General features: G+C 41.5%; 1 protein-coding gene across 4 annotated transcripts in view; it reads left to right on the top strand.

The window, feature by feature from the left end:
- The window catches only part of CADPS2 (calcium dependent secretion activator 2), a 351,208-nt gene that overhangs the window by 139,157 nt on the left and 184,456 nt on the right, over nucleotides 1-27,595 (top strand). For all 4 annotated transcript variants that reach the window (XM_063309566.1, XM_063309564.1, XM_063309563.1 and 1 more), the window contains exon 7: nucleotides 18,939-19,050. In XM_063309566.1, the coding sequence (XP_063165636.1) occupies nucleotides 18,939-19,050 (112 nt within the window). The remainder of the gene's footprint in view (nucleotides 1-18,938; nucleotides 19,051-27,595) is intronic.

Here is a 27,595-nt window from a genome sequence, read left to right as displayed (position 1 = left end):
CTTCATAAAATAATGTTCTGCTATGTCCTGCTCCTTCAGTTGCCAGCCATCTTAAAGCTTTCTTAATGTGCGTGTAATGCTTTTATGTCACCCACCCAGCAGTCTTCTGCTTTCTTAAGATTTCAAAAGGCCACCAGCCTATGACAGTGACCTTTTCTCTCAACTCTCGGTTAGGAGAACACTTTCACTGAGGCTGATCATAAAGAGCAATGCATCACTCTGTTGCTTTCAAACAACAGGGTTTCCCATCTCCTTGAATAGCTAGTCTCTAGCATTTTATTCTCCATTATTAACTCTGTGGTTCTAGCATAAAATAGAGCTTGAGCACAGGAATGCCCAATTGATGTTTAAACCATTTTAATTTTCCTTTCTGTAAATATTTCATCATGAATATGCAGGCCACAACATTTGGCAATTGCTTAATGAATGTCAGAGTAGTTTAATAGAATTATACAGAATGCTGGAGAAGCCTACATATTTAAAACTTCTGTCTGGTAACATTTTGTAAAATAATTAAATAGAGACTAGATTTAGGCTTAATTCATCCGTGTTTTCCTGTATTTGTCTCCATTCTCTCAAGGTTTTGTTGCTGTTGTTTGCATTTAAAAAATATTGGAAAATTTGCATTTATTCACCATGTAGAACTTTCCATATTTCCATATGGAATAGAAACAGAGTTTTATATGCTGTTTTCACTGAGGTAAACATTTAAAATATGATCCAGTCTTCCTGAATACATGCTAGGTTGTGCAAGTTTTTAAGCAGAGAACGGCATTTGTTAGAGGGCTCAATTCATTGGTGCCCATTCATTTATATTAGAGTTGAACCAAAACTTTACTATTATGGTCATTGACCAGTGTCACAAATAATAATAATTTGTAGGCAGGTGAGGTAACAGGCAGTAGACAAGTTATTGTACTTTAAAAAAATTAAATATCCTGGTGCAACCAAACTTAGATCTCCATGCTGAACTATGTCTCTGTTTATTTGTTTAGAAGCTCCATGAGATGTTGGGTACTAGCACATACTGCTTGTTGTTAGGCTATTGCCTACAGTGTCTGTACAAAACACGGTATAGTAAAACATGGGCAAGAAATGTGTCATCTGCATCCTCCCAAGGGTGCCCTATGCCCCTGAGAATAGTTGGAGTAAAATATTGAAGCATAGTAGTAGAAAAGCTTTTTAATATTCATGTACAATAAGTTGGTCAAAGTACCTTGCTGCTTTGAAACAATTCTGTTGATTCCCTAATTCAGCACCCTCCAATATTCTGCTGTGTTGAGTGTGGTATTCCATATTCAGGGGTCTGCACTAGGCTGCTCATACTGTAAATCAAAATAAGCAGATCCTTGGAAGAGAAGCCATAGTGTAACCATTTGTTCCTATATCAAAGAAGCTCCAGATGTTTTCAACCAAGGTTAGAGGGCAAATATTTGTGGATGAAAAATTAGCTTTAAGAGAAATGTAAATATGATAAGACACGTGATCATATTTAACATTTGGTTAAATCCACCTCAACACGAAGTATCACTTTTTGTATACAGTGGACCACCACCTACAGCAGTTGCTTCAAACATTTAAATTGAATGGCCTCGTAAACAGTAAAATTGGCTCAACCCTATCTAGAAGTTCTGATAGTGTCTTAGTCTCAAGTAGCTTTTCAAGCCAGCTTATACTTGGGGTCTTTGATGTAAAGGAAAAGCAAGACAATTGTTATACTCCTTTGGACATTCTGGGAAGCATAAATTATATGAGGGTTGCTTCTCCCTGTAAAACAAAGAACAGCCCCTCTCAAAGATTTAAAAGCATGTAATTTGCAATTAGTATGTTCATCAGTCAGATGCTCATCCATGCTCCAAATTATTTTTTTAGTCTTTTTGCAAATGTTATGGTCTTAATTTTATTGAATTTGATTTGCAGCTAGTGATTTCAGCAAAGGTAGCCCAGTGCCTTAAAACTATTGGCAACAGACAGAATTGTTTTACCATCTTCATATAGTAGAATAGCTATATATATTTCTCCACTAACTTTGGAATGATACTATACTTTGCTTAAATGTTGCAGTATGGAATTGATTCAGAAATTAAAGTAATGGGGCAAAAATGCACCTTTGCTTTACTTCTCTCTTAGCTCATACTGCTTCTGAGAGGTTTCCTGCAGTACTACATCTTACTGTCAAATCCATATTTTGGGGCAGTTCATATATGAGAACTATGCAGATCCCAGTCTTTTGAAAAGGCACTAAGCTTTAAAACATACTCTTTAGAAATGGAATCAGAGTCTTCTATGAGATCTTACAAATAGGGTTGATTTATAATCACTGTGTATTTTTCCACCAAATATGCAAGATCGAAAACACTGATCTAAGGTGAAGCATCTGGTTCTAAAACTGCCTGTTCTTTTGCCACTATGTTCTCAAAATCTTACAGTTTTCCAGAAAGAATGACTGGCATGAAGCTGGCTAAACATGCTTAAATGACTGATTGGGCAATAATTACAAAGCCTACCTTTCTTAAAGATAGGGGTGATATCAGCCACACCCCCATTTTTAGAGATTCAGGAAGACTTGTCAATGTAAGGGAAAAGCCGAGCCAATAATGGCAGCCATCAATCTGCATTATTCTTAATCAGTTCAGATGGTATGCAGTCATAGCCAGATTCCTTTCCAGATGTTGATTAGTTTAGATAACTTTGGCTTTAACTGGTGAATTAGTGTGTGTGTGTGTCTGTCTGTCTGTCTCTATCTGAAGCTGACATAGGAACCAGATATACGGGTATAAAGGCCATGGAAAAAAACCCTTCCAAGCTGCCACTGGTTGCAGCATTTACTCCAAGTGACTCAGCATTCAGCCACACTGGAGTTAGTCTAAAAACAGTTGCACAGTAGTTGTCTCTTACTGTTGTTTTCTGATTTGCAAATGCAGGCAACTGACTATTTAGCCTCTATTTGAAGGCCTCTAGCAAAGAAGAGAGCCAGTTTGGAGTGGTGGTTAAGGCACCAGGCTAGAAACTGGGAGACTGTAAGTTCTAGTCCCACCTTAGGCACGAAGCCACCTGGGTGACCTCAGGCCAGTCACTTTATCTCAGCCCTAGGAAGGAGGCAGTGGCAAACCACTTCTGAAAAAAACTTGCCAAGAAAACTGCAGGGACTTCTCCAGGCAGTATCTGAGAATCAGACATGATTGAATGGATTAAAAAAAAAGCAAAGAAGAAGTCATGATTTCACATGGCAGCTATTCCACTGGCTGACATCTCACACAATCATGAACCTGATGTCATGAATCATGAATCATAATCATGAATCCTGATGTCTAGCTTGAACCTCCTTCCATCTAGCTGTATCCTTGGTTCTGTTCTGCCCTCTGGAGCTGTAATGAAACAGTCTACTTATTTTTTAGTACAGCGATCTAGAATGGCAATGTATTGTCCAATAGAGGTCAACATTGTTACATTTTATATTTTTGACTTGATAAATTACCAAGTGGATAACTTCATTAATATCTGGAGGGTACTGCTGGAATTGTAGATATAAGGATTGTAATTTCCCATAAATTGTGAAACCTGTGGGTAGCTAGTTATTAAATCAATTTTTCTGAATTTTGCCAATGGGGGGGGCGTAATCTGTGAGAGCACACATAGCTGAAAAAGATAAATATTTACTGTACAGCAGAATTTTAATGCTGTAATTAATGCAGGGCCAGTTTGGTAGAAATGAATGTTCCAAAGCCCACATGGTAAAAGCAACACTGTTGAGGCATATTGCACCAACTGTCTCCAGTGGAAATCTATAGCAGATGTAATTTATACCTCTAGTTGCAATACTCCCCAAACTTTTCACAATGTATTCATATATCATTTATTATTTTCCTTGACAGCCTTTGGTTAGCAAACTCAACCATGTGCAATTAGGATATGGAAACATTTAGCATTGCTATGACTCCCTAAATGTATCTTCTTAATTAGGGAAGTGGAAAGGGAACTTCACATGTATACCATGTTTCCATTTGTTTTCAAGATTCCCTCATGACAATAATATTCTCCAAATATCAAGCTGTTATGTGCTATGCTGATTCAACACATATACATATTGGGTTTTTTTCCCCTTTGTGTACCTCAGTGTAAGGTTTTTGATCTTTAAGATCTAGATTCAGTAACCCACACCACAAGCCACGATGGATATGCATAGTTCTTTTTTAGATCTGTATCTCACTCTCTTCTGCCCTCACACTCAACTCTAGATATTTTGTCAAATGAAGTAGTTCCATTTGCTGAACAATTGTCTACAAATAATTTGCTTCATGAAGATCTTCTCCCCTGTTGTAGAGGAGTCAGGGATAGCCTTGAAGAAGATATGCAGGAGTCATTAGGAAACCTCCTGGAAACCTGGAGGGTGTAAGGAAGAAATACAAGACTGTCTTGCCTTGATTCATGTTAGTATAAGAGGGAGAAAAAGAGAAATGCTGTCAGGCTATCAAGATTCTGTTATTATAGCCTACAGTATATCAACAAAATAGAGTTCTAGTACCTATTTCGTGACCTGTTCTATCCTTTAAGGGCTGACATAAGTCTACTTCTTCAAAGCTATCTCCCTATTCCTCTACACCTATCTCTACCCTTGAGAGAAGTTTAAACTCAGTTCTAGTGTTCTGAATATCAATTTCAATATCTGGACACATCAGGACATGCATACACGTTGCTTTTTCAATTAACATTCTCAATTCACAATGCTATTCCCTCACCTTGTTTCATATTTTGTATGAAAATAATATTTTGTATTCCTGATCCACTGTAAATCCCATAGTATGAAGAAGCTAGAGAATCTTGCTTAACATTGATCCTGATAGTTTTTATTTGTTTTCAGGCTTTGCTAAATTAAGTTATCTTGATAGACGCAGTGTTTACAGATGTCACTAAAATAAAATTGCTCACTATAGTAAGCATTGCAGCTGTTAGATTTGTATTACTTTGGAGAATATATAATAATATTTGAAATACTAAATTGTTTTTGTATGCATTATGTACCTGAACATCCAGGAAAAAAGTGGTATTTTTAGTTCTACCTTACAGGTGTGCTATGGCCTATCCCATCTCATAATGTCCATCCTCCTTGTGGTCTCATTTTTGTCCTTTGTTTAATGCAGTCCTCATGTCACCAAAACATTGACTACATCCTGCCTTTTAAGGTGAATGTAGAAATCATCTAGCAGATTCATGATACTCTTTTTTTATTGGTTTGGTTAGTACCCATCCTCCATAGGATCAACATTTGTGTATGAGATGCTATTTTTCTTTCAATGACTAGTAAAGGATCAAGGATAAGAAATTGGATTGATTTAACTCTTTAACCTAGCCTGATTAGTTTTTTTTAATGTCCACTACGAGACTAACTAAAGAGATTAAAATAAACTCTAGAAAATGGAACTTGCTCTCTCCATAGGCAAAGGCCATAAGCATAGATTGTTGCATGTTTAAGCTAAAAGTTATTATTAATTATCTGACTAGTGGCAGCTATGCTTCCAGATTAAGTAATTAAGAATACCTTGCAGCCTATTCTGTCTCACATTTATCACAGGGTTTTTACTGGAAATTCCCAAGTACTAGAACTACCCTAAAGGAAGATGATTTTGAATTTAAGAAAACTTTCCTAAAGAAAGAATAGATATGAAAAACATAAAAGCAACAGAAAAATATCCTGTCCAAAAATCATTGCTTTCTCTACTTCAGATAAATGTGTTGCAGGCTGCATATTTGTCTATGTGTAATGGTGTAATGCATATGTGTGGGTATCATAAACCACCCTCCCCAAAAGTCAAGGTTATTATATAGCTACATACTAAATTTATTACCCGTACCTTTCCTTTTGCAAATGGACCAAAAATTATACATGAAGTTTATATGGATATAAAATCAAGCAAGTTGCTATAAATACTTGGGGGCTGTTTTCCACACTTCAGGTGGTAGGAAGACTCAAAGCAGTTACAGGCAGTCCTCACTTAACAATTGTTTGGTTAGTGATGGTTCAGACTTAAGACGGTGCTGAAAAAAATGACTTACAACCGGTCCTCACACTTACAACCATCACAGTATCTCTACAATCACATGACCACAATTTGGGCGCTTGGCAACCGGTTTGCATTTACAACTGTTGTAGTGTCCCATGGTCACGTGATCACCGTTTTCGACCTTCCCAGCCTGCTTCTGGCAAGCAAAATCAATGGAGGACCATGTGACTCACTTAACGACCACGTGGTTTGCTTACCACCTGTGGTGATTCACTTAACAGCTACCACAAAAAGTTTGTGAAGTTGGGTCAGATTTGCTTAATTACCACTTCACTTAGCTACCAAGGTCATTAAGTGAGGACTGCCTGTATGTATCTTTGAATGTCTGGAGAGTTACTGCTATCTCCAAAAAAATTTGCACAGGTGAGAGGGGGGTGTTTATTATGTGCTAGCAGCTGTCAAATTATTTAATGCTAAATTGATAGTGTAGCTCCTTATGGGACACATCTGGGTCCTTTTTTCCAACTTTGCCTATGTTGAGCTTCTTCAGTAGAAATTTCTTACAGCAATGCTTCAGGTTTTTCACTCTGTTTCTAATGTCTCCATATTATTAGAGATGAGCCTAATGAAAGTAGAAGCTAGAGTTTGGTTAAGGATATTTCATTATTGGAAAGTTTGTGCAGCTGCATGTAACATTCACAGGTTAGGGTGTTCTCCACCATGTTCTCTTCTTTCTCCAGAACTGTGTGGAAACAAAGGAGGTGATAAAATGTAGAGTTTATGCCTGATGGAGAGGAAACCAAAAGTCAGGTTAAAGGGAAAGGGAAACAGAGGCTGTGTGGGGATTATATTTGCTTGCTTCTCTTGATGCTGGAGCTCCAGCACAGTAGCTGCCTTTAAGATAGCAATGGTGGTGGGAAAGTAACCTCATTTGAAATAGCAGTGGTGATGATTACTTAAACCCATGTGGTGGAAAGGTAGGATATTTACCTAAGTAAGTGATAAAATAAATATAGTAGGTACATCGGGAGCATCGGTGGTGGGACACATTAAAGGCCCTAAGCGGTTTTCTGAAGCCCATTTTGGCAAGTTACTTGGTGTTTTCTTTATAAGTCAAGATATCTTTGACTGTAGGCAGTTATAAAATGAAAAATAAAATATCCCTTTAAATCACTTTGCAAACATCCCAAGACTTCTGTTGGGGTAAGAGGATGAATATACTATCTGTAATATAATGATGGGTAAAGGCAAAGGTTTCCCTTGACATCAAGTCCAGCCGTGTCCGACTCTAGGGGGCGGTGCTCATCTCCGTTTCAAAGCTGAAGAGCCGGCGTTTGTCCGTAGACACTTCCGTGGTCATGTGGCCAGCATGACTACATGGAACGCCGTTACCTGCCCGCCGAAGCGGTACCTATTAATCTACTCACATTTGCATGTTTTCAAACTGCTAGGTTGGCAGGAGCTGGGACTAGCAACGGAAGCTCACCCCGTCACGCGGATTTGAACCGCCGACCTTCTGATCGGCAAGCTCAGCAGCTCAGCGGTTTAACCTGCAGCACCACCGTGTCCCTATAATATAATGATACCTGACTATAATTGTTTGAAAATCTTGGACTGTACTATAAAAAGTACTAGATTTTTTTTTTAAGCTAAAGAAAAATGTATCATGTGTATGCTTTCAGAGAAAACAGTAGTTTAATAATGGCCTAGTTAGGAATTTGATGTTTTATGGAGCAAAACAAGAAGCTAGTAAAGAACTAAAGTTACACTACTGAAGTGAAGTTTCATGCTCAATAACTTTGACCCCAAGGAGGCATCATGTGACTGTTTTTGTCATATTAGAACTCATCAGACGTAGGTAGCCAGATGTTAGTCTATGAGGTTCAAACCCTCTACTGGAAACTGCGCTTTGCATTTCAGTTGACTACATACAGTGCATTAGCTTTAGGAGGAATCCAGGTCCTGGTGCTAAGTCGTTGCAGGAAGAAATAGATAAAATCTATCGTCACTTCTCGGCCTTTTGGCTAAGAACAAGTGCAGTCATAGAAACTATCAGAATGGTATATACAGTCCACCTTCCATTATGCTCTCAGAACAGAGAGATACAGAGGTTGCAATATGTCATTCCCTCATGTATAAGGTTTACATGACTTCTAGTCTCACTCTGGTGAAGCAGGATTCTCCATTTTTACATGGTGAATAACCTGTGTGGTGTTTTCAGTTACATTGTGACTGGTTTTGTCCTATTTGGACATCAGACATGGACAGCCAGATGGTATTCTCCATAGATATTATACCCATACAATAGATGTTATATCCCAAAGAATAACGCTGGCTACTCATATCTGATGATCCTCAGTACAATAAAACTGGTCACATTTCAGTTACACATCAGTGTAACTGAAAACACTGCACAGGATATAACACACACACACACACTTTCATTGTTAGTACATTGAAGCAGAAGAAATAGAAATTGGCCTTAACAGTCCTTATGGTAAATAGAAGCCAAGAGAATATCTCTCTCCAATTTACCTCAGCATCCTACTATATAAACATTTGCATCATAGAATTTAATTATTTAACGTAATGGATTCAAGGAATTATTTTTAAACAAGCAATGCGTGGAAGTGGAAGAAGACAATAGAATAGGAAGGACAAGAGACCTCTTCCAGAAAATTAGAAACATTGAAGGTAAATTCCAGGCAAAAATGGGCATGATCAAAAACAAAGATGGCAAGGACCTAACAGAAGAAGAAGAGATCAAGAAAAGGTGGCAAGAATATACAGAAGACCTGTATAGGAAGGATAACAATATCAGGGATAGCTTTCACGGTGTGGTCAGTGAGCTAGAGCCAGACATCCTGAAGAGTGAGGTTGAGTGGGCCTTAAGAAGCATTGCTAATAACAAGGCAGCAGGAGACGACGGCATCCCAGCTGAGCTGTTCAAAATCTTGCAAGATGATGCTGTCAAGGTAATGCATGCTATATGCCAGCAAATTTGGAAAACACAAGAATGGCCATCAGATTGGAAAAAATCAACTTATATCCCCATACCAAAAAAGGGAAACGCTAAAGAATGTTCAAACTATCGAACTGTGGCACTCATTTCACATGCCAGTAAGGTAATGCTCAAGATCCTGCAAGGTAGACTTCAGCAGTTCATGGAGCGAGAATTGCCAGATGTACAAGCTGGGTTTAGAAAAGGCAGAGGAACTAGAGACCAAATTGCCAATATCCGCTGGATAATGGAAAAAGCCAGGGAGTTTCAGAAAAACATCTATTTCTGTTTTATTGACTATTCTAAAGCCTTGGACTGTGTGGACCATAACAAATTGTGGCAAGTTCTTAGCGGTATGGGGATACCAAGTCATCTTGTATGCCTCCTGAAGAATCTGTATAACGACCAAGTAGCAACAGTAAGAACAGACCACGGAACAACGGACTGGTTTAAGATTGGGAAAGGTGTATGGTAGGGCTGTATACTCTCACCCTACCTATTCAACTTGTATGCAGAACACATCATGCGACAAGCTGGGCTTGAGGAATCCAAGGCTGGAGTTAAAATCTCTGGAAGAAACATTAACAATCTCAGATATGCAGATGATACCACTTTGATGGCTGAAAGTGAAGAGGAACTGAGGAGCCTTATGATGAAGGTGAAAGAAGAAAGTGCAAAAGCTGGTTTGCAGCTAAACCTCAAAAAAAGCAAGATTATGGCAACCAGCTTGATTGATAACTGGCAAATAGAGGGAGAAAATGTAGAAGCAGTGAAAGACTTTGTATTCCTAGGTGCAAAGATTACTGCAGATGCTGACTGCAGTCAGGAAATCAGAAGACGCTTAATCCTTGGAAGAAGAGCAATGACAAATCTCGATAAAATAGTTAAGAGAAGAGACATCACACTGACAACAAAGGCCCGCATAGTTAAAGCAATGGTGTTCCCTGTAGTAACATATGGCTGCGAGAGCTGGACCATAAGGAAGGCTGAGAGAAGGAAGATCGATGCTTTTGAACTGTGGTGTTGGAGGAAAATCCCGAGAGTGCCTTGGACTGCCAGAAGATCAAACCAGTCCATCCTCCAGGAAATAAAGCCAGACTGCTCACTTGAGGGAATGATATTAAAGACAAAACTGAAATACTTTGGCCACATAATGAGAAGACAGGACAGCCTGGAGAAGATGCTGATGCTAGGAAGAGTGGAAGTCAAAAGGAAGAGGGGCTGACCAAGGGCAAGATGGATGGATGATATTCTAGAGGTGACGGACTCGTCCCTGGGGGAGCTGGGGGTGTTGACGACCGACAGGAAGCTCTGGCGTGGGCTGGTCCATGAAGTCACGAAGAGTCGGAAGCGACTAAACGAATAAATAACAACAACAATGGATTCAAGAAAGGCTGATGATATTAGCCCTATTTCAAAACAATAATCTTTTGGTGATAAGAGTCACAAAAATAGTTTAGCTTCATTAAGTTAGATGCCTGTTCAGTTTATGCATGTATCTATTATACTAGGAATATGTAGATTCACTCTGTTTTGTGTTTGTGTATCCTCCCTGTCTCTTTCAGAATATCATTATAAATCTTGATTTTAATAGGCTTTTTTTTTCCTTCTCCCCCCAAATTTTTCTTTTCTGTGCATTAGCTGTCTTTTTTCTCACCATCATCTCAGAACTCCATTAGAATTAAATCTGCAGTGATTGACATGTTGTAATTGCTTCATCTTTGTGTAAGAGATGGCAGTATTTTGCTTGGGCATGTTGGAGGGCAAGTAGAATATTAGACCATGAGTCTTTGAGAGAGTCCGCCCAGCCAGCGAGGGTGGCTGGGAGCGGTTGAGGATGAGGAAGTTCAGGAATGGGAACAAATTCGCGTCCAAAAACTGTTTTAAAAGGAACTTGACCAGTGGTTTGATGAATGGAATTGTTGTAAGCGACCTCAGCAAATGGGAGTAGATCGACCCAGTTGTCTTGCTGGTAGTTAACAAAAGCTCTGAGGTATTGCTCTAAGGTAGAATTAACAGCCTCTGTAGATCCGTCCGTTTCTGGATGCCAAGCAGTAGAAAGTGATTGTTTCGTACCCAGAAGTTTCAAAAATGCGCGCCAAAATTGTGACGTAAATTGTGTGCCTCTGTCACTCACCAAACGGGCGGGGATACCGTGGAGACGGTACACGTGGATGAGGAAGAGGCGTGCCAGCTGTTGCGCGGTAGGGATAGAAGCGCATGGGATAAAGTGGGCTTGTTTGGAGAAAAAGTCTTTGACGACCCAAATGACAGTTTTGCGTTGACTAGGGGGTAGATCAACGATAAAATCCATGGAGATATCCTGCCAAGGAACCGACGGAGTGGCTACGGGTTGAAGGAGGCCCTGGGGTTTGCCCGGTTTGCGCTTTATCGCTGCACATACAGGGCACGCAGTGACATATTCTTTTAAGTCTTTGAGTAAAGTTGGCCACCAGAATTGCCGGCGAACGAGGTGCAAAGTTTTTACGTAGCCGAAATGCCCAGCTAGCTTGTCATCGTGGCAGCGATGGAGTATGGTTTTTCGCATAGCTGCGGGTACATAGAGACGATCGTTGCGCCAGGCAAGATCATCGGTGAAAGTTAACATGTGTCTGTTGGCTTGCAACCAAGTATCCGTTTTTAGGTGGGAGAGCAACTGTTGTTGCAAATCGGAGGGAATTGACAAGGGAGGTGAGCTGCTGGAAGGCGGAGCGGCCGGAGGCGGAGTCGATTGTGCTCGAGTCTGGCTGCGAGTCACTGCTGCCAGACTTAATTGTTTGTCGGTCCAGACGGTGCCTTGGACCGTTGGCCCTGGGCCATCATCCTGGGGTCTGCGCGAGAGTGCATCAGCCAAAAAGTTTTTCTTGCCTGGTATAAATTTAAGAGTGAAGTCAAAGCGGCTGAAGAACTCAGCCCAGCGCAGCTGTTTTGGACTGAGCTTTCGGCTGGTGCTTAGAGCTTCCAGGTTTTTATGGTCAGTCCAGACTTCAAAAGGGTTGGAAGTACCTTCCAATAGGTGTCGCCACGTCTCTAAAGCCGTTTTTACAGCAAAAGCCTCCTTTTCCCAAACGTGCCAACGTCTCTCTGTTTCAGTGAATTTGCGAGAGAGGTAGGCACAGGGTTTTAAAGCGCCAGATTGGTCAGATTGTAACAAAATTGCGCCTATGGAAAAATCAGAAGCATCGACTTGTACAACGAAGGGTTGAGAGGGGTTTGGATGCTGTAAAATTGGTTCTGTGGTAAAAAGTTGTTTGAGCGTTTGGAACGCTTGCTGACAGGCTGGAGTCCATTTAAGGAGCGCGCCTGGGTTCTTTGAACGTCGCGTATCCCCCTGTCCTTTGGTTTTTAACAGTTCAGTAAGGGGGAGGGCGATTTCTGCAAAATTTTGGGCGAACGCCCGATAGAAATTAGAGAATCCAAGGAAACTTTGTAATTGTCTCCTGGTACGCGGAGGCTCCCATGCTACAATAGCTTCGACTTTTGCAGGGTCCATTTCAATGCCCTGAGCTGAAATTCGGTAGCCTAGGTAATCAATTTGCGACTGATGAAACGCACATTTTGACAGTTTTGCATACAACTCTGCTTTTTCCAATTTAGCCAGTACCTGACGCACCAAGTGGATATGTTCTGCCATGGTTTCTGTATAAATCAATACATCATCCAAATAGACTAGTACCCCCTTAAATAGGTGGTCATGCAAGACCTCATTGATTAACTGCATAAAAACCCCGGGTGCCCCAGATAAACCGAATGGTAAAACTTTATATTGGAAAGCCCCAAGAGGACAGTTGAACGCTGTTTTCCACTCATCCCCCTCTCTTATGCGAATGCGAAAGTAAGCTTCTCTCAAATCCAGTTTTGAGAAGATTTTACCTCTGGCCAGATGTGATAACATATCTTTGATCAGGGGCAAAGGATATTTATTTAATATTGAGACCGCATTGAGCCCGCGGAAATCGGTACAAAGCCTTAATGACCCATCCTTTTTTGGCCTGAATAGGACAGGCGCTCCTACCGGGGAATTAGCAGGCTCAATGAAACCCCTAGCCAGATTTTTGTCAATGAACTCCCTTAGCGTGGTAAGCTCTTTGGGAGACATGGGGTATATTTTTGGGTGAGGCAATTTTACATTTGGTAAAAACTCAATGGCACAGTCCGTTTTTCGGTGGGGTGGCAAGCGATCTGCTTCCTTTTCCCCAAATACTTCAGCAAAATCTTGGTAGTGATTGGGTAGCCCCTCAAGAGGTTGAAGCGTTTGTACAGTGGTATACGCTACCCCTCCACCCTCCATGTCCTCCAATAGGTCCTTTTCGGGTACTTTGTAAAATCCATCCGCAAACGTCACAGTTCTATGCAGCCAGTTGATGAAAGGGTTTTGTTGCACAAACCAAGGCATCCCCAAAATCACCAGAGGACCCCCCACTGGAGCTACCACAAATGGCAGCTTTTCCTGATGGGAGCCCATCTGCAAGGCGACCAGTCCCGTGGAAAGATTAACTGCTTTCCCTCCCGCCATAGTTCCATCCAACTGGGTGAAAATCATGGGTCGTGGCAAAGGGAACGTGGGCAGTTCTAGAGCCGCTACGACATCAGGGTGCATTAGAGAACGGGAGCAACCCGAGTCTAGCATGGCCCACACTTCCACGGTTTTGGTTTGTGAGCCCAGCTTAAGTTTAACAGTCAGTGTGGGAAAGTTTCCACTCACCGAATCATGGTTACGCCCGGTTTCTTCCACCTGCCCTAGGGCGCCCTTCAGGGCAGGTGGTAGGCTTTTCCCGCCGGCTGCTCGAATTGCAACTCTTCCTCCTCTTCTCCGAAGGGTAGGTCGGGGGGGTCCAGTTCCGCGAGGGCTGCCTTCAGTTTTCGCGGTGGAGCAGGAGCAGGCGTCTTTATCGCGGGTTTCGTCTGTCGTTCCTCTGGACGGCGTCTCGGGCACGACGTGGCTCGATGCCCTTCTTTCCCACATCGGAGGCACTGACCCTTGGAGAACCGTTGCTCCCTCTCTTCTTCCCAGGTTTTCGGTTTGGGGCGGCTGGCAAGTCCAGATGCGCGCGCTCCTCTAGCGAGACGTGTTTGTCTAAGCTCTTTGGTATGGGCATAGGTTCGTAGGGCATTTTCTGCGCTTCCCGCCAACTGGATCCATCCATATAGCGTTTTGGGATCATCTCTGCCCAGAGCCCATCGAAGGATTTCGGGTTCAAGCCCCTGCTTGAACAATTCGATGATTGTTGGCTCAGACCAGTCTTCCACTTTTCCTGCCAAAGCTTTAAACTCCAACGCATATTTGGCAACTGAGAGGGACCCTTGGTAAAGTTTCCGCAGGTCATTTTTAGCCGTTTCTTGAGCTAGGGGGTCTTCGAAATGCTCTTTAAGTGCCCACAAAAATTCATCGAAGTCCTCTAACTCGGTTGCCTCAGCTTGGCATAGTTGCACATACCAATCCGCTGCCCTTCCTCTCAGCTTGTTGGCAATGAAATTGACCTTACCGTGTTCAGACCGAAAGTTCCGACCCCAATCTTCCATATAATGCTTAGCATTCGTAATAAAGAAGGAGAGCGTTGCGGGATCCCCATCAAACTTCACTCCAAATGGTGGGAAGGTTCTTGCCGGCTCAGCTGGCTGTGGCGGTGCCGCGAATGACAGCGTGCGCCGAGCCCCCACAAGTGGTCGATCCCTAGGAGGTCTTGCCTCTCGCTCTCCCCTTTGATGGGCTGATCGAGTCTTACTTCTCCCCCGGGTGGACAGGGTGCTGTGCCTGGGGTACTGTGACGGCTCTTCCTCCCAATCCTCCGGGGTGGGCTCTGCCTCTCTGGGCTGATCCTCTCTGGGTAGATCCTTGAGGATCGTCACTATTAAATCCATTTTATCTTCCAATGCCCTCATACGGGCCGGAGTGACCGGCTCCTCCGGGGGTTGGTTGGTTATCACCACCTTCGGTGACAGAGGGACTTCGTGCTCCCAGGCCAATTGGGGAGACCCCCTCCCCGTGGTTCTTTCCATAACAGATCTCTGTTCACTCCTGAGACTCTCCTGTATGGATGTCAACAGCTCGTCCAATTGGGTATCTCGCAACTCCCGACGTGCTGCTCTTTGCGCTCTCGAGGTTAGCGCTGGCCGGCTTTTGACCACCTCCCGCTCTTCTTCGCCTCCCTCACTTACGCGAAGTTGAGGTTCTGTCATCGCTAGCGTTCCCTCTTATCCAAGGATTGGATGGGGCCAGCGGAAAATGGAAAAAATGTTTCTCAGCTTTATGTAACGATTGCCTAAACCCAAATACTCAGTCTCACAAGCTCGGGCTTAAAGATAACTGATTTATTAAAGGAATAGTATGCAAATACAGAGAAAGCTGAGAATGAGCAAAAGCGCGCCAAATACAAACTTAAAAGCCTTGCTTGTGGGCAGGTCCCGCCCGGTCGCCCGTCAGGACGCTCCCCCTCCCAGGTGCTGAATGCCGTTAGATGCGCCTGGGAAAGTAACCTTGAACAGGAGCGCAAACCCAAACATGCATTCCAAGCCCTCAAAACAAGGGAGGGCAACAGAATGGAAAAACCCCGGGTGAAGAGATACGGAACAGAGAATGACATGTGAAATGTTACAATGTTAACCAGACATTAGAATGTGAACATGACACTAAGGCACCCAACCCTTGCAACAGAATAAATTCATATTATGATAGTTTACTGATGGTTAGGTGCTTCAGGGAAAAAATCAAAACTAGTAACTCGAAAAATACAGAAATGCTTTCCATGAACAATTACAGACAAGATTTATACATAAGAGAACAATGCATATGCTAATCCAAAATAGACCTGATTCTGTGTCATAGAGGCTGGTTTTATCATGAGTCAGATTTTATGAAATGGATACCATTTGCTTATTACTATCTATAAGGGGATTGTAAATTATGGAAAACACAGTTGTAGCCATAGTATTTACATACAAAATATGTATTTAGAAGCTTGTCATATCTTAAGGTAATTTGCTTTCAGTATTAGTTTTTGCCTAAATTGTTTGACCATCACTAAACCTTGTATCGAGAGCCAGTTTGGTGCAGTGGTTAAGGCACCAGGCTAGAAACCGGGAGACCGTGGGTTCTATTCCTGTCCTAGGCACAAGGCCAGCTGAGTGACCCTGAGTCAGTCCCTCTCTCAGCCCTAGGAAGGAGGCAACGGCAAACCATTTCTGCAGTCTTGCCAAGAAAACTGCAGGGACTTGCCCAGGCAGTCGCCAGGATCAACACTGACTCAAAGGAACAACAACAAACAACTTTGTATCATCATATTCTCCTCATAATGTTCTTTCTTCAGCCTTTTCCCACAATATACACTGGGCAGCCAGTGAAGATGCATGGGGAAAGGAACTTTGATCATACAAGATGCTGTCAAGTTGCAGGTCTATTTTAATTAGACATTACCAGGATGTAGGAATAAAATGCAGGATAGTATCAGCAACAAGTTTGAGATGATGTCTGGTTTGACATTTCAGAGGTAGAATATCATTTTTTTTCCTTGCAAATGTAGTTACATGTTAAGTTATCAATATACATATATTTAAAATACAGAGAGTCCCTCTGAATGCTAGATTAAGTTTTCATGATAACATCACATTTATTTCACAGGATACTGTTTCCAATAAGAAATGCTATATTTAGCAAATATAGTTTCATATATTAAAATAGACGAACTCGATCTTTTGAACATGATTGTAATGGCAGTATAATCCCACCTTGTAGCATATAAATGAAAAAAAAAATTAAACTATAAACTATAGCAGGGCTGTGCATTGCTTCCATCTTTCTGGAAGCTCTTTTGCTTCCAAGTGCTTAGGGGTACAAGTGGAGCATTTCCCTGAAACTCTTTAAAGCAGCTGTGTCTTTTCCTAATTTAACTAGGTCCTCTGTAGTTACTGATCAATTCTTTTTCTTTTCTTTTTTTTCCAGAGTGAGAGTGACTTTTTCACATAAACCTTTCTGCATTTTTCTTTAAAGTCATCTTTCACTGCTAAATCCACAATATATATGTGGGTCAAGTAGGGTACTATGTATTTTATTTCATACAAAAGGGAGGTGTTTTTACTTTTAAAAATTTGTTAAAAGCAAGCACATGCCTGTCAACTTGTTGGCGCATTCAGAGAGATTTCAGAAATGTGGGGTTTGCAATAACATCTTGTCCATTAAGGAACTTATTCTGCCAATTATGGTTACACATCAGTCACAGGGCTAGGCTGTTTCAAAGAGTTACTTTCTCTGTACACAGTAGTCTTGTTTCTTGTACAGTGGGCTATGAAATAAATGCCACCAAGAATATATTACTGTAACAGAACTTAAAAATCAGCACCTGTTCATTCTTCTTTAAAGCCTGGATAGGAGCTTGCCGGTAGATTGTTGGGACCAACTGTTAGATGGGATTCTCTTCGAAGTTAGCTATTGCTGAGCATTGGCCTGCTCAAATTAACTTATGTTTTATAATGTGGATTTTTGTATATAAACCTTTAAAAGTATAGAGCTGAAGGAGCTAAAGGCAAATCAGATCAAAGCAAATGTTCCTATCAGTAATATTTTATGCATGAATATTGGCTAATCTGCCTTGTGATTATTGTGTATGCAGTTTTAACTAAGATCTTTTCTGTAATAAATCGCTATGGTTTGCTATCCATATAGTATACGTTTCACATATGTTTGTTTTTTATGAGGACTTTTATTTTATTTATATCCAGCCTTTATTATTTTTATAAATAGCTCAAGGTGGTCAACATACCTAATACTCTTTCCTCCTCCTATTTTTCCCACAACAACAACCCTGTGAGGTGGATTGGGCTGAGAGAGAGTGACTGGCCCAAGGTCACCCAGCCAGCTTTCATGCCTAAGGTGGGACTAGAACTCATAGACTCCTGGTTTCTAGCCCGTTGCCTTAACCACTAGACCAGACTGGCTCTCCTTCCTTCTGACATTCTTCCTGTGGGATAGGAAACTTAAGAAGGGAAGCACTGTGGTTTCTCTCTGACTACCAAGTTGATAGTTGAGAATGTCTGTGTGATCGGTTGGATTATATGGATTGATTGGCACCTTTTGTGTATAGATATAGAAGCTTTAACAATGTGCAATGTCATGCTTGCAGAGTTACCAGAACCACTATAAAATGTCTACATTAGATTTTTGTTTTACAGCTATATTGCTCCTGATTTCTCTCGTTTCTGATCAAACATTTTTTTTTAATCTGTACAATCATGTCTGATTCTTGAAGACGCCCAGGACATGTCCCTGCAGTTTTCTTGGCAAGGTTTTTCAGAAATTGTTTGCCTTTGCCTCCTTCCTAGGGCTGAGAGAGAGGGACGGGCCCAAGGTCACCCAGCTGGCTTTGTGCCTAAGGCAGGACTAGAACTCACGGACTCCCGATTTCTAGCTCAGTGCCTTAAACACTACACCAAACTGGCTCTCTCGATCAAACATAAGAACTTCAATATACTCTACCTTTAGTTCTGATATTGTTGTTTACCGTCATGCTGGAAAATAAGAACAATACTCTGTAATATCTCTGGACACATTAGACGCTACTTACAGTATTGTACTAGACAACTGCACATGATACTTGAAAAAGAACTTTAACATGCTTTCTAATGGGAAAAAATTGAATTTACCCCAAATAATTTACACAAATCTATCCACTTATTGTTGTATACTCACAGCATATAGTTAGTCTTTCATCATGCCATCTGCCACACTGAATGGCTTTTAATTGCAAAACTAATATATGAAAAATCCTTAAACCTCTGCCACTCTCAGAACTTAGTGTTCAGATATAGATTTCTAGTCTGTATGTGTGTAGGGAAGTGGAAGTCTTGCATTTGTTTACTGAAACTCAGATTGCCACTTAACTTTAATGAGCTTGGATTATGAATGTCACAATTTGTTGTTGTTGTTGTTGTTGTTGTTACAGATGGGGAACTCAAGGGGATTTTACCACAACCCATCCTCGGCCTGTAGTCAAAGTGAAACTTTTTACAGAAAGCACAGGGGTCCTGGCACTTGAAGATAAAGAGCTAGGAAGGGTGAGTGTTAACATTTTTTTACTAGTTTAAAATACTGAGAGGGTAACTGCTAAAAACTTCTTTGTGAGCCCCATAAATATGTATTAGTTTCAGACTCCCAGTGAAAACCTAATTCGTAGATAACAAATTATCAATGAACTGTAACCAGAATGTATGGAGAATGGCAAGATGGTTGGCATATGCAATTTATAAATGTAAAATAGAATTTTTCAATCATTCATATTTACTTTATTTCTGAAATGGCCAGCCTGGTACGTTCAGTGTAAAATGTAATCTTGTAGCTAGTAAAGGTGGATCTTAATAGCTGGTTTTGAACTGTGGTTTATTCACTACATGTGGCCAGGTTTTTTGCTAGTGAGGATCTCAAAAACAAGGAACAAAAATCAATTCTCTTCATGCTAGCTTTCTCCAGATATGTTGGTACAGTAACTCCCAGAATTTCCAGCCACAATGATGCTGTCTGAGAATTCTGGGAGTTGTACTACCAAAACATCTGGAGAAGAAGTTGGGAAAGATCAATAAAGATTGTACCTCAGGTTGTGACAAATTCCAGATATTATGTGCTTGGTATCTGCTAAGTAATATTACGGGGTGGGGAAGGGATAGTGGTTGTGGCAGTGTGATCAAAGCCTTACTTCCTTTGTATACGTGTACATGTGTGGATTATTGATGCACATACAAATGGGATGAGTTGCCTTTTTTTTAATTCGCCCTGAAGATGCCACTGCATCTGCTACAGATAGTCCTCATGCAGCAACCACAACTGGGACCAGCAACTTGGTCATTAAACAAAGGGGTCACTAAGTGAAACTGTGACTATGGTTATGATCTTACTTCAGCGTCTTTGCTTCACAGACCTGCAAAAATCATAAATATGTTTTAAATACTAGTTGTAAAGTTACTTTTTCATCACCATCGTATCTGTGAATGGTTGCTAAACAAGTCAGTCACTAAATGAGGACTAGCTCTATTTGAATTTTAATTGAGCCTCCGATTGGAGTATCTGGGTAGTTTACAGCATATTTCAGATAAAACAGTACCTTTAAAAACATGATGTATGAAATTATTAGAATAAAATACAAGTAGTCCTCACTTACCAACCATTCGTTCAGCAACTGTTCAGAGTTATATGGTGCTGAAAAAGTAACTTTACAGCCTATTTACCATCATTTACAACCTTCGCAGCATCCCTCATTTATGTGATCACCATTACAGTCAGTACAGTCAGAGCAGAGAGAATGGAGAGGAAGAGATTTCGAGAGAGTAAGCTGCTTGATCTTCTACACATTGAAAGCAATGTGATTGCACCGGCAGCAGGAAAGGGTCAGGCAAAAGGGAGAGTGCCTAAAGAAATTGCTTGATTCCCCTCCCCCTCGCAGAGCGGAGAGATTGGAAAGGAAGAGATTTCAGTTGCGTACTGTAAGCTGTTTGTGTAGTGCACCCATGTCTCCCAGGCCCAGGCTGTGGTGCAATCACATTGCTTTCAATGTGTACAAGACAGTAAGCATGCACTCGAGCATTCCCAAGGGCAGAGGAGTGGTTAGGAGGCAAACAAATACCAAAGGTACAAAACTGAGTAGTCTTGTCTCTTTCCAGCCAGAAAGCACAGTCATGGTCATGTGATTTCCTACTTAGGGACCATTTCGCTTAGCAGTAGAGTTGCCAGTCCCAATTAGGGTCATTAAGTGAGGACAACTTGTAGCCAGAAGATTAAAGAGTTGACATTAACTTACGACCCTGTGCAGTTCATGCTTATTAAAAGCAAATTGGATAAAGCAAGTAACAATGTTAGTGGAAAAGGTTCTACCACTTGATTCCAGCATTGAGGTGCAACATTATACAGAGGTGCAGCTCAGATCAGTATTTAGAGAGGATACATGTGGTGGAGCACAAACAATGCGTGGTTTGAAGGCAAATTCTTTGTGTGAGGCATTGTCAGCCTTAGCAAGCAATATATTCTGAATGTGATGTGGTGCTGCTTACCAGCTTGGCTGGCTTCAAAAAAGGCTTGGATCGATTCATGGAAGTCATGGGGGTCAATAGCTATTAGCCTTGATGGCAGCGTGACTGCCTCTCAAGGCCATCTGCTGGGAGACTTGCTTGTGCAGTTACTTGGCCACTGTGCGAACAGACTGCTGGACTAGATGGGCCTGGGGCCCGGTCCAGCAGGGTACTGCTTATATTTCGACTATAGCAAGTGAACTAAAGCTAGTGAAAGGAAAATTGTACTGTGATCTTCAAGCTTAGAACCCTGTGTCCCTCCAGTGCTTTATGTAAGCTTAACAGCTGTAGTTTTTGCTTACATTAACAAAAGGCTTCTTCGGTAGACTTTTTTTTTCACAGCAGTCAAAATTCATGCCTGTTCTCTGAGCTAGATCATTCTTAATTACAAGTTGCTAGACGAAAGGCTATCTATCTTTTCCCCCCTCCCCTCCATTCCCTTTTCTTTTTCACAATGCAGCATCACTTAGTGATTTGAATTGTGCTGCTGATGACTGGTGAAATATATACTGACTATATACCTTTGCTATTCTGAACTTCAGTTCAGACAAGTCAGTCTGTTTTAAATAGAAGTGACAAAGCCAAATTCTGTGTGCATAATTTTGAAAAAAATACTCCTCCACTTTGCTACATGACATTACATCATATCATCTAGCTTCTACACAAAACATGTGACACTAATTTAAATATTTCTTAACATTACAAAGACTATTCTCTTACATCTGTTCCAAGCATTATTAATTCTTACATATGCAGAACCATTTGCTTTAAGAAGCAGTCTGATATTATATTCTAGTCAAAAGTATTCTAAACATTTTCTTAACTGTGAAAGCCAGGCTAAATATATTACTGCAAATGTCTAGTACATTTGCATCTAATGCAAAACCATGTGTTGTGGTTGTAACCTCATGCCAGACATTCACAATACTCTGGGCTTTTTGCCAGATGGTCTCAGATGTTCAGTTACATCTATGAGGGAGACATACTCTTTGTCACATACTGTATATACAGAGATTTACTCCAGCCTCTCCTATTCTGGAGATAAATAGTTTGAGTCCTTTAAAAATAAAAAAGGCAGAATTGGAGGAGATAACCAAGGAAGAACCAGAAGAAAAAAAGCATGAGACTAAGTTTGTTTCATATAGCCTCTCATTAGAATTTAGACTTGCCAGTTATCTATAGAACATTCAGGTAACTGAGACAAATGAAATGTCTATGTTCCAGAGAATTCTAGTTTTGAAGATACAGGTAATAAATTTACACAGGAATCTGAATCAGAATTAATGTCTTTTTCTGTGCTATGTAAGTGGTTTGCTCTGTGTTGTTCTCTGTATAAACTGGGACGCTGAATTTTTAATCACCGCCTTGCATTCCATCCTTCAGTTTGAGCACAAAAATGTTAATTTTATTCATAATATTTTGGTAGGCTCCCTTCCCACAGAGAAAAATAGTTCGTTTGTAGCAGACACCCCCATCTTGTGGTATGCCTGGAATATTGCATTCTCTTTTATAATTTTAAGGCTTTTATGTTTTCTTCTTTTCTAAGTAAAGTTAGATTTTGCTTAGCCTGGGTGAGATTGGTCTCTCTTCTAATCTTCCTCTCTTCTCCAAGGAGGCAGTGGAAAGGCTAAAACTGCCTCTATGTGCATGACGAGGAGGATCCATTACTGAAATTATTTCCATCTTTTAATTTCTGACCTTATATTTCTAGAAAGGCACAACAGGTAATGAGCCCTATCTCTGTCACACACTGAGGATAGAGAGAGGATGCCAGGTGGGTTGCTCCCTGGAAAGTAGCTGGTTGCAGTAGCAACTACCAAGTTGCTATCCCAAAGCAGAAAGTCTAGCCAATGTGGAAGACTGGGGTATTTCCACTACACTCTACATACATGTTACATACATACATATATACATGCATATATGCCCACCATGTATGTACAAGTTGAAGAAGTTCAAGTGAGGTCTTGTTATCTTCCCTTATTATCCCATGCAGCCAAAAGGACAATTCTGGAAGCTTTTATTTCCACAAAAAGTAGTGTCAGGTACTTGGCAAGAGAAAACAAGATTCTCAGTCTTCAATCGGATTTATTAAAAGGGAAAAGGGATTATGCTGGAGACATTTGACAGCTGGATCCTTGCACTGTAGAAGCCACCAGTATGTTCTCTAGGGAGGGGACTTCTTAATTCTCTTGCTAACAGCCATTGGATGGAGATGTGGCTATCCATTTGCACAGTTATAGAGGAATGTGCATGAATTGCCAAGTTAGTAATATTTTGTCAGTTATTATCTACTTTCTTGGGTTCTGAGAAGCTCATAGCATGTGCATTTTTTTTAAAGGCAACTTCAAAAAAATTATCAGCATAAAGCTGGCTTGCCCAACTGAACAGTTTGTTTTAAACAGTCCTTTCTGGTCTGCACATAACAACTCCACTTTTATGGAAGGTGAAACCGTGAACTCTGTTAAAGTTCTCATAGCTGCATGGGAAAATCAGGCTGGGGGGAGAACGGCAACCTGAAGGTTTGGCAGTGATTGTGTCAATTCATACGCACTGTGCATAGCTGTGGTTGAGCATCATATGTGAAAGCAAGCTCATTATTTGTTGAAGTTAATCTTTTGTGACCATAGCATAACTTTAATCATTTCCAAAGCTATTCCTCTCTTCTCTCAGATTTTCAGTAAACAGCGAAAAATCCATTTCATGCTTGGCATCGTGCAGGATTCTCCCTGTTTCTTTTTTTCATTAAGTTAATGCTTTTTTTTTCCTTTTAAGATCTATACATTCCTGTATTTCTAAGGTATGTATATTCCTCATACACAGAATCTTGAAAAAGCATTATGGATGCAAGCACCAATTTTCTGTAGTGGGTAGCATGACTAGTTTTTAAAAAGGGCTACCTTAGAAATATGGTCAGTCAGCAAATGCTCAGATTCCATTCCTTTGACTCTTTTCTGTATAAACATATGAGCATGCATGCTCTTAAAGGATAACGGCACATCAATTTTTACTTTTGTTGACTACATTAACGTACCCATGTGGTTTTCTTGGCTGTAGGAAAGTATTTTGCCATTATCTTCTCACAGGTTAGGGTTTCTGGTTGTTGGTTTTTTTTTTAAAAAAAACCCAGTTTCCTTATAGTCTCCTGTCCAGGTATAACCAGGATGCCCCCACTTAGCTTTTTGAGGTTCAACTAAGGTCACTTAGGTGGTGTCACCTGCTGCAGCTGGGTGCTGTTTCTCAATGAAAAAAGAAAAGTGAATGAAAAGTGAACATGGAGATATGACAGCAAATATTTCCCTTCCTCTGCAAGTGAATATAATGGTTTGTCCATTCATTATTGGGGTGGGTGGGATATATTAACAATCAACAGTAAGAGTTGGGAAATGTTACAATCTCATCAGCAACCCTTTTTTTAAAAAGTCCTTAGTGAAGGCCAGGTTTCACTCCACATCCCCATTGGAGGATGGAGGCATCTTTTTGCCTCTGTGAAAGTCAGCAGAGAAAATCACTTCATTTATTTGTATAGGGAAAATAAAAAATAGGCATCCAGCAGGTACCTCAGCATGTTATAGTATAATAGTCTTGGCAAAGTTTGTAGCTACCTCTTTTTTAAAAAGCAGTGCAGGAAAGTTGAGCATAGAAATAGAAAATAAAGCAGAAAATGGCTAAATTGCTTCAAGACATATAAAATTCTGTGCCAAATGATGTATTAGTTTTTTTCCTTTCCACTTTTTTATTGTTGTTGATCAGCCTGAAGAGCAGATACCTAAATGGTGAAATCTACATGCTTATTATTTTTTCTTTCAGTTGTTTTTCATGAATGCGTCTGAGTTTTTCAAGTTCATGATGCACCTGGTTCTCTGTATAGGAGAAGGGAATTATAGGAAGCCCTGGTTGAGCACCACTATCTCCATTTCCCCTTGGTGTGATATCAGTTTAGGATTCATTGTTGTGATCTTGTATTACAAGCAGACAGTCAGAAAGTTAGCAGCGTCTGTGGGGCTATCTGTTGTATTGTACTGAGTGTCATGCATATAACTGCTGGACCAGAAATTGTGTGTGTATGATCAGTGTGATGACCTCCTGATTCTCAGGAAGCTAGTTCATTCCCATAAGGCCAAGATAGGTGAATGAAACTAGCTAGGAGAGACAGAGAGGTTGGCAATAGAGGACACGAATAAGGTGGCAGCAGATGACTTCAGTTTTGGTACCTCAGAAATCAGAGAGAATGAAGCTGTAGGAGGATACTACTGAAGAAAAAGGGAAAGGTTCTGTTAGAAGGTGAACAGATATTCTGTCACATTGAGGCTATGCTCGGGCAGCATGGGGCTTGCAGTAGTGGGGAATTCACTTTTTAGAGGTTTACACAAACAGATACGTGATGGGTGTACCAATTGCACAATGAATTTCCTGCCTAGTATGAAGGTGGCAGACACTGCCTACATAGTTTAGTAGACAGTGCTGGGAAAAAGCCATTCATTGGCTGTGGTGCACATCGGCATCAATGACTTGTGATGCTACCTTTTCCATGCACAGAATCAATTAGAGAGGCTTAGCTGAGAAGTCTCAATGAATGGATGAGACAATATGTTGTGAGAAGGGGGTTAGATTTGTGAGGCACTAAGGCATCTGTTGGGACAAGCCTAGTCTGCACGAAAAAGGATGGGCTGTACTTGAACCAGTAGTGTGCATAACATCAAAAAGGTGATAGAGCAGCTTTTAAAGGGATACTGGGAAGAAAGCCAGCCAAATGCAAAGAATATCCAGTTCAGGGGAATTACTCATAGATGAGGCTGACATTTTTGGTAAGTGTTCAGAGAAGGATAGTGTAGATCTATGAAACTAGTATAGTCAGTCAAGAGAGCTACAGGATGACAATAGTCCCTCTGCTCGGAGGAGATGGGCAGTGACAAATTTGATAAATAAATAAATAAAATAGTAAAGGAAAATCCAAGGGTGATATTATGTATAACAATATCATCCTTGGATTATATCTGCAGGATAAAATCGCTCGGATCCGTTCCAAGCATGAAGCAGGGTCTGTGGAGATGCTGAGGGAACATTCTTGCCTTGTTATCTGGGTACAGTTTGATCCGGTTGGACCCGAGGAAGTGGACAGGGACCTCCGGATTTTGAATGCCACCACCTGTCATTCAGATCCACGCCCCTCCTGGCTGGTGAAGGCAGCTCGGGAGGTGACATCTGGCTGGGTCCAAGCAATGGTAAATACATCCTTGAGAGAAGGGGTGTTCCCAGCTGCCTTTAAGGAGGCGCTGGTGCATCCCCTCCTCAAGAAGCCGTCGCTGGACCCAACTATGCTGGACAATTTTTGTCCAGTCTCCCCAGTCTTTTTGGGGAAGGTGGTTGAGAAGGCAGTGGCGTTGCAACTCCAGAGGATTCTGGATGAAATGGATTATCTGGACCCTTTCCAGTCAGGTTTCAGGCCAGGATATGGGACAGAAACTGCATTGGTCACACTTATGGATGATCTCTGGCAGGAGCAGGATGGAGCCAGTGCATCCATCCTTGCTCTTCTTGACCTCTCAGCGGCTTTCGATACCATTGACCATGGTATCCTTAGGGGCACCTCAGGGAGTTGGGGATGGGGGCATGGTTTTGTGCTGGTTCACCTCCTTCCTCCAGGGCCGTTCCCAATCAGTGGTGATAGGGAGCGAAAGATCCAACCTTCAACCCCTCCATTGTGGGGTGCCGCAGGGTTCAGTTCTCCTCTCTTATTCAACATCTACATGAAACCACTGGGTGAGATCATCTGTCACCACAGGATGAGGTATCATCAGTATGCTGATGATACCCAATTATACATCTCCATCCCAGGTGAGGTAAGTGATGCGGTGACTGCCCTTTCTTGGTGCCTGGGGGCTGTGGAGGTCTGGATGGGGAACAATGGGCTTCAGCTGAACCCTGGTAAGACGGAGTGGCCATGGGTTGGTGGCTCCTCTGTTTCCGGGAAATTGTCATCTTTAGTTCTAGATGGGGTTGCACTGCCCCAGACAGATCCAGTGTGTAATCTGGGGTTTCTTCTGGACTCCTGCTTGAAGAACAGATGGCAATCGTGGCCAGGAGGGCCTTGGCTCAACTTCGGTTTGTGCGCCATTTATGCCTGTTCCTGAAGCGAGAAGCCCTCCAAACAGTCACTCATGCCCTGGTCATCTCCCATATAGACTATTGCAATGTGCTCTACATGGGGCTACCCTTGAAGAGTATCCGGAAGCCTCTCATCCCCATAACATTGACCCACCCCACCTGGTCATGCAGAGAGGGCATGTTACAGACCCCGTCTGTAAGAGAATTTCATATGGTGGGGTCCAGGAAGCAGGCCTTCTCTGCAGTGGCCCTCACCCTTTGGAACATCTTGCCCCTGGAGGTGAGGCAGCCCCCTTCACTCCTGACCTTCTGGAATGCACTGAAGACTTCTGCCGTCTCACTTGGGGTGGGAAGGTGGGTAGCCATTCTTGGGGGTGGCTCACGCCTTAGAGCCCTCCCCACCAGATTGGAATTTTTATAGCCACTTGGATTCTATGTT

This window comes from Candoia aspera, chromosome 7 (assembly GCF_035149785.1).
Source record: "Candoia aspera isolate rCanAsp1 chromosome 7, rCanAsp1.hap2, whole genome shotgun sequence".
In the NCBI taxonomy this organism is placed as follows: Eukaryota; Metazoa; Chordata; class Lepidosauria; order Squamata; family Boidae; genus Candoia; species Candoia aspera.
This window is presented reverse-complemented; position numbering and strand designations above follow the sequence as displayed.